The following is a 14,591-nucleotide window of genomic DNA, read 5'->3' on the forward strand; positions in this document are numbered from 1 at the left end:
TCCTTTGTAAAATATGACTCTCTGTGAAACCTTCTAGAGATGGAAGCAGTGCAGGGTCCTGGAAAGATGCCCACACCATGGGTGAGCAGGGACAAGTCTGGCCTGGCTGGGCTGCTACAGCACCTCCTGCTCTGCAACATTCACAGGTCATTTTGCTTCTTGAGCTTCGGTCTTCTGATCTATAACGTGATGGGGTTCTAGTGCTCTATGATTTTATGGTAAATTTTTTTGCATTACTGTCAATTCATAATTCAGATTTTCTTTCTAATAATTAAGCACATACTTACTGACACTGTCACTGCAGTGTGGAATTAGGTAAGGAATGTCTAACTTAGACTACCTGTGAAAGGCTACTGAAGTACTAGTACCAAATTATGGTCTGAGGATCTTTTTAAAATGTAAATCCCTGCTTAAAATCCTTCAAAAGCAGCCCATCAAAGCTCTTAGGAGAAAGTCTAAACTACTTACTTTGGTTTACAAGAGGCTAAATGGTCCAGAACCTGCTTAACTCTTACCTCTCAACATATGCTCTTCATTACATTCTAAGGTCTTGCCACACTCCTCTCATCTCTTGTCCTTTGTGTGTAACATTCCCTCTGCCTGGTACGAACTTATTCCTTTCCCTCACTATCTTTATTTGGCTAAGGTCTTCTTATCTTTTAAGTCGAAGCCAAGATGTCGTTTTGTCCTGAAAGATTTTCCTTGATTTACCAAGGCACTCCAGTATGCTCAAATGGCAACATGTTCCCTCAAATGGCATCAAAGTACTTGTCACACCATTTTGTAATTGACTGTGAACTTGTCTACATTTCCCAGTATGAGCAGGTTCCATATCCATCTTATTCTCTGTTTTATCTCCAACACTTAGAACAACTCCTGGTACACAGAAGTTGTTCAATATACAATCTATTGAATGAAGGACTGGAATAAAGTAAGTGCAAATGAGACTAGATAAACTCTAGTCCTTCTTAGATCCTGTGACTGTTACCTTATAACATACGTCTGTCATCTAGTACCTGTTCTCAAAGCAGAGACCTAGGAACAACTTGTATCACAACTCCTAACTCACCTAATTTTAATGCTTTTTATGCAATTCTTTTGTTGGGAGGAAGGCACTGTTTTTGATGCTTCCAAATTTAAAAGGATTAAATAACATTCATTCTTACTAAGGATTTCTTAGTTAACTAGAAGTATAGCAAAGATAGACACATATTACATGCTTTAATTCTTCTCTCTTAATGATGTGTCATTCCCAGGTTCAATAATGCTAAGAAATCTACATGATATTTTCCTAAGCATCTTAGTCTTTTTTCTTTAATTTCTGTAGTCTCTGTTCATGTAGTCTCTGTTCATATTTTATATGCATTACATGATTACTTTGTCCCTTTAAACTTGCCTTCTTGCCACTAGCCTTAAGGCTTGGCTGTTGGACAACAGCTGCAAATACTCATCTCTTAATATCTTCCTGAAATTTAGTGTGGCTAGATGTCATCAATTTTATAAGTTTGTAATGTATTGCCAATATTTCATGTTCAGTGTTGAATGAGAGAAAGATGTGAGGAAAGAGATAAGATTAAAAATACTATAACAATATGTAGGTGGGGGGCATTATTGATTCACCCCAAATCAGATATGCATCCAAGAAGCCCATATTGCTGTTTAAGATTTTAAGTGATATAAAAGACAAATAGATGTCACCAGAATTAAGTTAGGAATAAAAATTTTATGAGATTTCTTTCACTAATTAATTTGCTTTGCAGACTTTTATTTCACTATTAAAAATAAGGTAATGAATGCAGTATATTAGATCACTAAATTAATTAAAATGAGGATATAAAAATTCTAGAAGTAGCAATGGTAAATTGAATGAACTAAGACAAGTCTAAGTTTGAATCCTGTTGGAACTATTTATCTATCTTGAGCAAGTTACTTAACATTAAGAAACTGTCAAGTAACTGTGTCTCCATTCTTTCCCCTATGTACACTGGGAATGACAATACCTTGGCGTAATTATGGGAATTAAATAAAATTAAATAATATAGAGAAAGCTTGACATATCTTACCTGACACAGAGTTATAAAAATGACTACCAGCTTTATACACTGTGCCAAGTACTTATTGCTGGACTCCCCACCAAACTGCTAGTTCATTAGACTCCCTGGCCAGACTCTTAGTTTCTTAGGTCTTACGCATCTCTGTGTCCCCAGCACCAAGCACAGCACTTGGTGTATAGTTAGTGTTTAATAAATATTTATTGACCACACCTAAATATACAAGGTACTGTTGGGAGATACGGCTATGGGAGGGTGAGAGTAAGATAACAGTTTTTCTGTTCAGTTTTTAGCTACTAGTAGAAGTTTGACCAAAATGTTGTATCTTCACAACCCACTTCATTATTCCAGGATGCTGATGTAAGGCATTTATTTATTATTGGAGGTAGAAGGCAGGGATTAATTTAGAGGGATCAGACTTGTCTGTATGTTTTTTAACCTATTGAGCAGATGTGAGTGGAGATCTATTTACACATGCAAAGCCTTACTTCTTATCATGAGACACTAAAAGCTGATCTCTACCCCAACCTAAATTATAAAATCCTTTCTTAACAAAGACATGCCAAGAATAGCACTAATGGGCATAGTGAAAAGAACTCTTAGATTGAGTAATTATTTTTATTTCTGGTAACAATGTTTATGAATCTAGGGGCACCCCAAAACAGAGAGTACTGAAGAATTCCACATTTCACTATTTTAAGTAGCTTTCAAAAAGATCTGATTAACAACAGTTTTAGGGGTTTCGAGTCACATACTACATTACTGAAATATATTCTCATTATTCCTGAAGGCCTCCAGCTGCTACAGTGGTAGAGTAGTAATAGAAATTGATAACCTATTTGTTTATAAGTGAGTATTGATCTTTCAAGCTCTGATTACCGTGGAGACTACTTTTTTCCATGTGTTTCCCTACTACCTTCAACGCACAGTGCAAGGCCTTTCTTTTTCATATGACTCAAGCCTGACTAACATAGAGAATTAAGTGTTACATTAAGCTTAAGGAGCTTTTATATTTATTTGCCAAATACATGTCAATTTAACGATTTTCTATGTATACATTAACATAGTAGATACTTAATCGTTATAGTAGAAAAGCTTTTGGCTTGGGAGATAAGATGTACAGATAAGTAAATATTAAACAGCAATTTCAGAAATTAAAATACTGATACTCGTTGGGCTTTAAAAACTTCAGGTTAGGTATTGCAATATAACTGGCTGATGGAAGACTTTCTTGTAATCACATCCACCTCGAGGCCACTTCCTATCTTCCAACCCTTTTTCAGTGGTGGAAAACCGAACTCACCTGGCCTGCACTGGGAAGTACCTGTCCTGCTGTGTTCTATCATCACCTTTATTCCCTCCAAGGAAATAACGACCCGTCCTGCTGTTCATTGATTACAGATCAATTGATTCCATCCTGGACAACCTAACGCTGTTTCCCTGCTCCCTCTTCTCTTTACCCGATTCCTTTATTCTTCTGCTTTACATGACTTTTGCTTAGTCATCTCATAGAAGTCTTTTCTTAAATCCCTCTCCCATGGTAGTTTTCTTCTTTTAATTCCATTTAAAAGCCAAAAATGAACCCCACCATAGGTAAGTAGTGCATGGGACATAACTATAACAAGGAAAAGAAGAATATTTGAAGCAATACGAAGCATGATAAAGACCAAAGGGAGGAAACTGACGGTTACTGAGCACCCATCTGTGCTAGGCACTGTATCATCTCAGTAAACTCAATCATCATCCTTCAGAGTAGGCATAATTATTCCCCTTTTACATCTGAGAAAATTCAAGGTCACATTCTAGGAAATGGGGAACCATTATTTCTACCAGCCTTTGTCTACCTCCAGAAGTTTATTTTTTCCCCTTTCTTTTGAAAGAATGCAAAAGTATCTTCCAGAATCTTCCAAAAGTCTCTATCAACTAACCTATGTACCTACTATGCACCAGGTTCTTAGCAAGTATTCCTCAGTTTCCTCTAAGTAAATATGCATTATCCTTAAGCATTGGTATTCGAGATAAACATGACAATATTTCATTCAGTAGCTTTATCTTTTAGTGTTTATTACAACACTTGCAAAAGTGCTTCTACTTATATTTTACAACAAATACTTACTTTGAAAAATATATTATGGTTTAAAGAGGCTCTTAGGTAAGCTTTCAAAACAGCCCATCATTTATAAAGAAAGTTCCAAATTCTAAATAGCATATTTATAAATTAACTTCTGTTTACACAACCTATTTAACTTCCTAAGAATTATGATTAAATGTTTGACAAATGAGTTTTAAATAGGAGGGCTGAATAAACTGAATTGGGAAGGTGAACAGGTTATTGAGGAAATGGTTAGTAAGAGTTCATCACTTCTCTGAGGACGTTATATGTCCAGAGTAAGACTTCAAGTGAAAACATTCTAAGTAAAATGTGTCCTTTTATATTAGTGAATATCTGAAGAAACTCCAAACTCTGCTTTAATAATTTATTAATCATTTGCCCAATGGCAGCTACCAAGTAAATAGTCTTTTCAGAGTCTTGCAATTTAGGCAAGTGATTTCATTGGTAGTTTGTCTAAAATAAATAATATTTTTAACTTAAAGTAATGAAGTATATAGTTAAATAGGATTTTTAAGCAATTATTATCATTGTCATACTAAGTACATTAATTGAAACTAATAATGAGTATAATGGCTTTAGGCCTAAAAGACTTGAAAGGTTAAGGACAGATACTTATTTTAATCTGCATTTTATTTTTATGAACAAATTCTTAGTGATAAGAATTTTAATGCATTTTCTACTTCATAAACTCCGTGGGATGGGAGTGAGAAAATCACAATTCCCTGGGCCATTAAGTTAAACACTGACTAAGCTATTAGACCAGGATACTTCTCTTTATAACAGCACAACATAAGATGTTTGGCTAAATGAGTTCCCATAAAAGCAGCCCTATAGATCTGTTCTGTCCAATACAGTAGCCACATGTGACTACTGAGCACTTGAAATGTGGCTAGTTCAAATTGACATGTATTATAAATATAAAACACATTCCGGATTTCAGAGACTTAGTATCACAAAAAAAAATGTAAAGCGTCTCAATAATTTTTATATCAGTTACCTGTTGAAATGATAATATTTTGGATATATTGTGTTAACAAATATATTTATTAAAATTAATATCACCTCTTTTTTAACTTTTAAATGCGGCTAATAGAAATTTTAAATTGCATAAATGGTTTGCATTGTATTCTGTTGTGCAGCACTGCTAGAGACAATACTAGGAGGGCATGTGTCAGATAAATATGTGTAGGATATTCTACCTACCCTTGCATAGACTCAAGTTTGTATTTAATTTCACTGGAATAATAAATAAATTTAAAGAGGAATCACGATTTATGATTTGAGAATGTGTTTAGCTTATTAGGGATAGAAGAGGGTTAACTTAAATCAGGCTGCTGAGATCAAGTATTTTTGTGGACTCTCATTTGAATAAGTCTTGTAAATCTGGCTCAGGACTAATTTGATTACATAAAAACCATCAAATACCACTTTATTTCAAAATACTATCACACATATACTCTCCTTTAAATCTTAGAACAACCCAGTTGATCATGTTTTTTTCAGAAATGGTTCCTGCCTCTTTTTTACATCCTAGAATACCTGAGAGAGGTGTTTTATGCCCCCATGGCGGTGGCTCACTAAGGCAATGGTTGTCTTTGGTAAAAACTAGGTGGTATGAAAAGGCCTCACAGGGTGAAAAGCTCTGCTTCCAATGTCTTCTAAAAGTTTCCTTCTCTAATAGTTTTGGAACTCCCTCTGAGAGTTCCACATGGAATACCCTGATGAAGCTAAGTAGACTGTGTCACTTAAGAAGTATATCTCATGGGTCACATAAACCCAGGTACATCCTCTCTTGGCTTTCAGTGTGAACCCTAAGCAGCAAACAGAACTTTAACATTACTGACACTCTTTTCCTCTAGGTTTTTAATTTTACTCTCTCTACTGGTTTGTTTGTTTCTGGTTTATGCACAGCTAATAAGTCATTTCCCACTAGTGGCAGTAATAACTGGGAATTTGCTTTTATGGTGATCAGAGAATCTAATTTATTAGCCTTTTTCTTTTCTTCTCTGTTTGCCTATTTGTGAGCTCAAATCAATTAATAATATAATTTATGTCCATCGAAAATGAAACCAGCTCTTTGAGATCTTGAGTGCTAAATTTTTGTGTTTCTGTGTTTAGTTTTATCTGTGGCTGAAACTTCAGGATAGAAGCTGTAAGCTCTCTATGTGTCTGTGTGTCTGTAATTCAGAAAGTTTTTACCTTTGTTGTGAGTGTGAAGGATTTTCCTACTTCTAGAGGGTACTAATTATTGCCACCCATAAACTGAAGATGCTCTCTTCTGATTGGTTTATAGTGACAAATCTGCACTGAAATAAATATAATATTCTCAAAATTAACAGAAAATAAACAAGTATTTTAAAAGTGCTGGAGTTAAAAAAAATACTTCTTAAGAAACTTCTAGCTCAGAAACATTTTTATAAAAGAACCCAAGTTTACATACTTAAAGTGAATCTTTGACAAATTAGACTGATTTAATAACTTTGGCTTAAAAAAGAAATCATAATTTTATGTCTTTAGTTTGTCATTACTGAGTTTATTTTTTAGAATAAGATTTGGGTTTGTTTTCTCAATATACTAGTTAATCTAAACTTCCTTAACTTCTTATGCTGGTGTAGGATTATGAAAGATGTAAAATTTGTGTTCAACTTAATTGAATCATAATTGTGATGAACTTTTTTTTTTTTTTTAACAACAAATAATTATTTGTAGTATGTCACTTATTGGTGGTTTACAAGTTACTTAAAACATAATCACACTACATTTTTGTAGTAAGTTCAGTTTGTCCCCATAACGGAGAGAATGCTAGAGGAAAACCTCCAAACTAAAGCTGTTGTTTAGGCTTAGGGAAGAAATATTCTTGAAACAAGGAGATGTATTTTCATGTATGCCGCTTTACTAGTGTGTTTCTGAGGCTTATCAGCCTCGTACAACAGAATGGTCTGACGTATATCCTGATAAGGGCAGAAAACATCACTGCCATATTGATAAAGAGATTTGATTTATCATTCTGCAGTACTCCTCTGTCTCTTATAGTTAAAAAAAAAAAAAAATCAGACCATCTGACTCCAGTAACTGTTGTCAACTAAGCTAGACTGGAGAAGGGAAGACTAAAGGCAAAGAGATTTGTTAAGTGCTTTTGCAATAATGTAGATGAGAAATAATGGGAACCTAAACTAAGAAAGTACCAGAGTTATAGAGAGATAGTAGAGATATTTAGTTGGTAGAACCTATGGATATCTGATTGGATAAAAGGGGTTGGTAAAATACAGAAAATTTCTAGGGAAGCTCCCCAGTTTCTAGATCAGACAACTGGATGAATGCTCATGCCATTTATTTAGATAGGAAAAACAGAAGGAACCACAGCAGGTTCATGAGGGAGATGAGGAGTTCAGTTTTTAAAATGGTATTTATTTATGTATTATGAGATGTTCAGGTAGAAATACCCAGCAGACACTTGGAAATATAGGTCAAGAGCCCATGAGAAATGTTCACACTAAAGATAGAAGCTGGAAGTCACTGGAGACCAGCTTATAATTGAATGATATAGCCCAGCTAAAGTGCACAGGAAAATCCTGGGGAATAGGAATATTGAGGAAAAGAAATCTGAGCAGGAGACTGAGCAAGATAGTTAGGGTGATAAGAAAGAATACCAGGGGCAGATATTGGCAGAGGATCCATGAGAGAAAAGAATTGCAAGAAGTAGAAAGTGAGCCATGGTGCGAAATGCTTCAGAGACATGGTGGGTAGGAAATGGGAAGCTCTGTCCACATAACAAGCAACCTGCATGAGAACCATTCAGTGGTGATGGGTATCGAACATAATCCAACCAGGCTGAAGACTGCATTGTTGGAAAAGTCAGAATTAAAAATTTCATTTAGCTTGGGCAGTGCCTCTATAACTAAATGTTCTTACCTATCAGGGCCCCCAGAAGTCAGCCCAGTTAATAATCAACTGCCTGCATTCCTCGCTTCTGCAATCTTGCTTACATGCTTGCTCAAGTTACATGAATTTGGAGAAGCTGAAACCAGCAACTGCCTGCTTATGATATATGCTTAGAAACTGGAACTTAAAAGGTCCGCCTATAAAAGGCCCTGCAAAACCTGTGTTTGGGGTCCAGAATTTCAGAGCAATAGCTTGTCTGGACCCGCTAGCAAAATAAACTTCTGACTCTCCAACCTTCTGAGTGTCTGCCGCTTCCTTGCCGAGTCCAATTCTATAACAGCATGGCAGGGGATAAAGTGGAGGCAGCCAGTCCAAGCAGTGTGGTACAGTGGAGGCTGTGCTTCAGTGCCCCTGACCACAAAGGGAGAGAGAGGGGAAGACCACACAGCAGGCAAGGGCTGCAAGGAGGCATCTTTGTGCTTTTCAAGACATGTTAGGAGAAAAACAAAGTAACAGAGACAGCTCTTCAAAACACTTGGAAATTGTTTTAAAACATGCTGCCCAAGAAGCAAGAGTGAGAGGGCCAGGGGAGAGTAAGTGCCAGCCTGTGCCATCAGTGAGGAAGGAGGCAGGGGGTGCTAAGCTTGTACTCCAGAAGTTCAGCTCCTTTACTACTGGTTTACCTTTAAGAAGCACACAATAACCTGTCTTCCTAACCCAAATTTGCAAATGAGAACTCATTAAGAAAAAAAAATAAAAGATTCAGTTTTTGCTGGAGCTTGGAATTTTTAATTCCTAACTCATTGGTCTGTAATCTTTGTTTAAAACCAATAAAACTTTTATTTAACTTTTATTTATTTACATTAAAAACTTTAAGGTATTAAAGGCAAACTGTAACTTAAGGAGGATACTCACAATCCGAACAAGCCAGGATAAGGTAGATGTAGCTGTTGAATAATGAGTATTATAATGGTAGGGGGGGCTCTGGTCGTCTTCCCATGTCTCATAACGCTCGGCGTAAAACACAGCTCTCTTTGGGTTCAAAGCACCAATTGGCTATAAAAAAAGAAATATTTTTGTTTAATACAGTCATAGTAAACATTCTAGATAATCAGTCTTTATCCTGAAAGTATTTCACTGTTAAAGCATTTTAACCATAGAATATAAATAAATAATTTTGTATTATATTTTTACCATTTTGGTTTTGGTATTAATTACAAATCATTAACGCTTGCTAAAAATCACCCAAGAGGATGATTCATATGTGCAAGATTCTAGACTTTACCAAAAGTTTAAGTAAACTGGATTACCAGAGGCGATCCAGTTTAAACTGTTAAGGCCAAATTAATACTTTTACGTTATTTTCCTGTCTACTTAACAACACACATTGTTGCGAGGTTGCTCGCACAGAGGAATCCAAGACCAATGTCGATATTATAGCTCTTTATTAATTAACAGCTCTTTTTGGTGTTACAGCGCTTTATTGCTTGCAAGCAAGGAGAGCACAAGCATCAGGCTAGTGTATCCCCGAATAAAGGAAAGGGGCAGCCTTATATAGCCAAAACTTCCTGCCCAAGTTCTCATTTTGGTCCTCTTATGCAAATGAGGGATGCAAGTCTGTTAATTCAGATTGGTTGGCTATGAGACATAGCTCATTGGTCAGTTCTGGAGCCAAATTTGCATTCGGCTCTTAGGGCGGTGCACAACTGCTGTTACCTTTAGTTAGCACACGGGTGTAGGAAGCAAGCTGGGTTACAGAAGCTAAAGTTCGTGATTAAGACAGCCAAGCATAAAATTTCTAAAACAGTTTCTCCAGTGGAAGAGGGCAGGTTTAACAATCAGAAAAGGCTCAGGTTTCCCTGCTTCAACATAATGAAAATTTAGCTTGAAGTATAGGAAATCCAAGGAGGAGAAACTGAAGCAGTTGACCAGATGACATCATAATAAAGAAAACCTTGTCTTAATAGCTTGTCACCCAGAGTGAAAGACAACAATCCTTTATATGGAAACCCTGTTGGAATGTTAGTCCCATTCTGTTAGTACACATATTGAGCACCTATCCTTTTTATTAGATTAAACTACAAAGCTAAGGGTGATGGAAATAATCCAGACAATTAAGATTCCCTAGAAAGCATTTTGCTGAGGCCACTAAGACCTCTCCTATCAGTACCACCATCCTATTTGCCAATTATGATGCTAATCCCTATAGTGGAGTACCTGGTAAATGTTCAGGATATAGTCTTTCTCCACACCCCCCCCATAAAGCATCTGTTAATTGGATCATTGTCTCAAACTTCCTAGCACACCGAATCATTAAGAATTTCTAGCATAGCATCCTCATGATTTCAAATAGCAAACTGCTTTAGCTTAAGTTTTTGTCTGATTTTGGGTTAATGGTCTATGAAGTCCATCCTTATGATATCAAATAGCCACATTATTTTCTTTTAGATTACACATTATAAAAATACATGTACACAGAGAAAACAAAAAATGAGTAATAACTATATCTAACTCCTTTATTTCAAAATTTAATATTACTAGTTAACTAGGAAGTTCCCCCCAGGGCTTAATTTTAACAAGAGAAGTTATAGAAAATTAGCATTTCAATGGGACACATAATGTTACTTGAGAGAAAAAGATTAGTTTGTAAATTGCTGTGGGTCTTTCTTTTGGTCCCAGGAGACTAATTCAAATAATACAATGATGTTAGCAGTTAAAACTCTGTTAGAATTTCCATAATAAACTCTTATTTGCAAGGGTGCTTATCCTGAATATTAAAATTATTTATGTATATATATTTTTTTGTTAACTAATTATGACTTAACAAAGACTAAACATTTTAATTATTTTTTTAAAAGCTATATTTCCTGTGTACAGTACTGTTAATATCTTAAGGTTCCTAAATTTTGTCTTCATTTTTGTAAAACAAAGTATGAAAGTATAAAACTTTGGTTTAAATATATTTTTCGAACGTTCTAAGGCTTAAAATTTATTCTTTGTTAAGTTTCATTGGTTATCTGTCAAATCATCTTACATAGATGTAAACAAGGCAATGTAATTTTGTTCAATATTACATAAAATCTTAATATTTAACATGAATATATAATTACTTTTTTGGTAAAAGGGTAATTACTATAAAGTGGAATGAATGTAAGTTCTGTTACTAAATTTAGACAGTATGTTTTTCATTTCAAATTGCCTACATATTTTGTGCTTTTCTAGACTTTCTAACTCGATAAGTGTATTTTTTCAAAGCATTTAAATTGTTTAATACCTTGCTCTGTCTTGAATATGCTAGTAGATTTTTCACATGCATTAAATGTCTGCACAATCCCTAAGGACAGACCTTATCTGATACGTTTGTTCTGCAAGATCTCACAAAACATTCTTGAAAAAGGAACATGGCCCTTCCTCTAATCTTTTCCAGCCCTCTCCTCAACTACTGGAAAAAGGATAAAATAAATATTTACATTTTTTATTTTACTCAAGTTTCATCAAAGTTTTTACTGGAGTGTTTAACAGAATAATACTTTGTAGGAAACAGCTGCACAGTATTAAAGTTTGTATATACTTCCACTAATAACTTTTTAAAACACTTTTAACTTTGAATTTTTACCTAATGCAGTTAGAAATCAATTTTATAAAACATGATGTAAATGATTTGGTTTGTACTTACTATCTTTCTATCATTTTGCTTCTAATAGTAGAGAAGCAATAAATTATTTGAAGAAAAAAGCTTCAAAATATTTGCGAAATGAGAATTTCATCATAGATGACATTTTCTTATGAGATCCAAAAAAAATCCTATCCTATTCTATCCTATCATATTTACCTTTATATCAATCATTATCTACTTATCTATCTACTTTCCTATTGATAAGTTTGTAAGTTTGCTGTCTTTAAAATTTGAACAAATAACGCAGTTGTCAATACAATTTGAATTTGGCAGATGAGTAAGGTAAGAACTCTGGTGAAAACGTAAGGCTATATTTAATAAAATTTATAAAATTTCAATCTTTTCCAATTTTTATCATTTCAAGATATGATGATAACAACTGGTTATTGTATCAAGAATCAGTTTCCTTTTCTGTCAAATAGTGGGCATTTAGATACATTCACCTCTGTGCATTTTAGGTGTTACCATAGAAAAAGATTTAACTAGAAGTTTAAAACTTATTACTGGATTTATTGCTGTTCTGTACTTGTGAGTTTTCATGTTACAAGTGAACACTGTAACAGATAACAGAAAATGATGCAAACAGATAACTGCAAAAATGAAAAAAAAAATTTTCTATCCCTACAAAATTTTATAATTCAGTTTTTAAAACTGCTATAAAGCCTACATAGCTTGCAAAAAGCACTATTTTCAGCACCACACTCTCCCAAGTGAGCCACGGGCCGGCAAAAAAAAAAAAAAAGCACTATTTTCAATATGAAAAAATCAAAAGATTCTTACATATGTGTTATATCACCATGTCTATATGAAATACTATTGTATTTATTGAAGAAATGATGTTCAGGATTTCCTCTGCTTTTGCACTCAATTTCCCCTTTTTGAAAACCAAAGGAAGAAATCTGTCTCAGACTTAAGTGCCACAAAAAGCTGGGTTTTCCTGGAAAAAACATTGTGATTTTTCTATATGGAATAAAAATTCTGACAGATGCTTGTGGAGATTTATATTATTAAAAGCTGAGAAATACTATTATAAATAGAATTGCTTAAATTTGTTTACTCTGGTGTTTCTTTTTATTTCATTTATTTATTTTTTAAACTAGAACCACATCCTTCTTTTTCTTTTCATAACCACTGTTAAAATGCAATAGAACTAGTGCTCCTTAAATTGCACTTTGAGAAATTTTGGTTAGAATCCTTTTATCCTTTTGATATGTGTTTGTGAGTGCAAACTTTTTCTTTGGTTTCATTTTTCTATTTTCCCTTTCTGTTATCTTAGCCTTGATCTATCAATATTTTTCTATCTTATAAAACCTTGTAAACTATATCAAGTCCCTTTTTTGGGACAGGTATATATAAATTAAATAGGCAAAAATGACCAACAATAATTATATAAATAAAAAAAAACTTATCAGGTAAATGGTATTATATGAGACACTAGAAGAACTTTTAGAGAACATAAAAGTCTAAGCATGGAGTTGAACTGATTCAAATAAATAAATCAAAAATAAATGTGGACTGATTTGAGGAATGGGCACTGTCATCAAAGTAGATTATAATTTTTAAGAATAAAAAAGTTTTTCAAGGAGAAATTAGAGGTCCAATTTAAGTAATGTTAACATTGAATTCTGATATGTCATGAAAAACTGAAAATCGTCATGATGTTCATGGTAAATGGATTCTACTCACATATGTTCAAGAGCTCACTATATCATATTGTCTTCACATCCATTTTCTAGACTGATTTTCATAAGTATCTGAGGTCAGCAGGAATTCACCATGAACCTAATCTCATGATCAGGAAACAGGTACCTAGGTCTCCACTCTTTCCACACCACTGCATTGCTTTCTCATTGCTAAATATGAAATTCTGATCTTGATGTGTTTTTTGTTCTTTCATAACTGCCTACTTAATTCCTTATCCATCGTAGATCCTCAGAAATGGAAGGAAACTTACAGGTCTACTAGTCTAACTCTCTCATATTATAGATGAAGACACCGAGGAAAAGTCAAATCAAGATCACATTGCTAGCTGGTGGCTACCCATTTTACAGAAGCAGCTGAAGCTTTGTGGTGCATGAGTTTGAAGTTGGGTGCAGCTGATTGATTTGTTTCACTTCTATGTATTGCTTTTAGTTATTGCAACACTCTCAACACATCCAAGCTTCTAATGTATCTAAGCTGTCTTACTATCTTTCATTATAATAATCAAGGGCTGGAAAATCCTTAGAAGATGCTTCAAGAATTCTTATCTCTTTTTTTTTATTTTTTCAGTCATGAACTACATGCTGTCATTCTGAGAAATGCCAGTTACAACAGTGTAGATATCAAATCCACAGATCCATCTGTGCTCAAGTAAATTCCCTGCCTCCCTTCTTATCTGACCAGGGAAATTCAACCCATTCTTTCGGAAGCAGTTCGAGTATCATCTGTGAAGCCTTACATGACACCATCTGGTGACAGTTAGGCAAGTTTATAACCTTTTTTACTCAGTAAACTAGCCCTGCAAGGGAATGTCCTATCTTTTATTCATCTCCATTCTCAGCACCTAATATAGAACCTGGCTCTTTTTAGGTAAGTAATAAATGCGGAGTGAATGAAGACTGATTAACCTGATTATATAGTATTACCTAAAATTTCCATGTGGAAATTTTAGACAAAACTTTTAGGCAAAAATCAAGACAAATAACAAAGTGAGAAATATTTCTAGCACATAGGATAAAGGGTTAGTTTCCTTAAAGAATGAGCTCTTACAAATCAATAAATAATTAATGAACAATCCAATTAAATAAATGAGCAAGTGATATGAACAAGCAATTCACAGAAAAATGGATGCTAATTTTCAATATATGTAGGAAAAAATAGTATCAGT

At 34.3% G+C, this 14,591-nt stretch overlaps 1 protein-coding gene across 1 annotated transcript in view; it reads right to left on the reverse strand.

Moving 5' to 3' along the window:
- The window catches only part of NBEA (neurobeachin), a 657,479-nt gene that overhangs the window by 75,009 nt on the left and 567,879 nt on the right, over positions 1–14,591 (reverse strand). Inside the window, exon 45 of the mRNA XM_063101747.1 lies at positions 8,962–9,102. Coding sequence (XP_062957817.1) covers positions 8,962–9,102 — 141 coding nt within the window. The remainder of the gene's footprint in view (positions 1–8,961; positions 9,103–14,591) is intronic.

The sequence above is a fragment of the Cynocephalus volans genome, chromosome 7 (assembly GCF_027409185.1).
Source record: "Cynocephalus volans isolate mCynVol1 chromosome 7, mCynVol1.pri, whole genome shotgun sequence".
Classification (NCBI taxonomy): domain Eukaryota; kingdom Metazoa; phylum Chordata; class Mammalia; order Dermoptera; family Cynocephalidae; genus Cynocephalus; species Cynocephalus volans.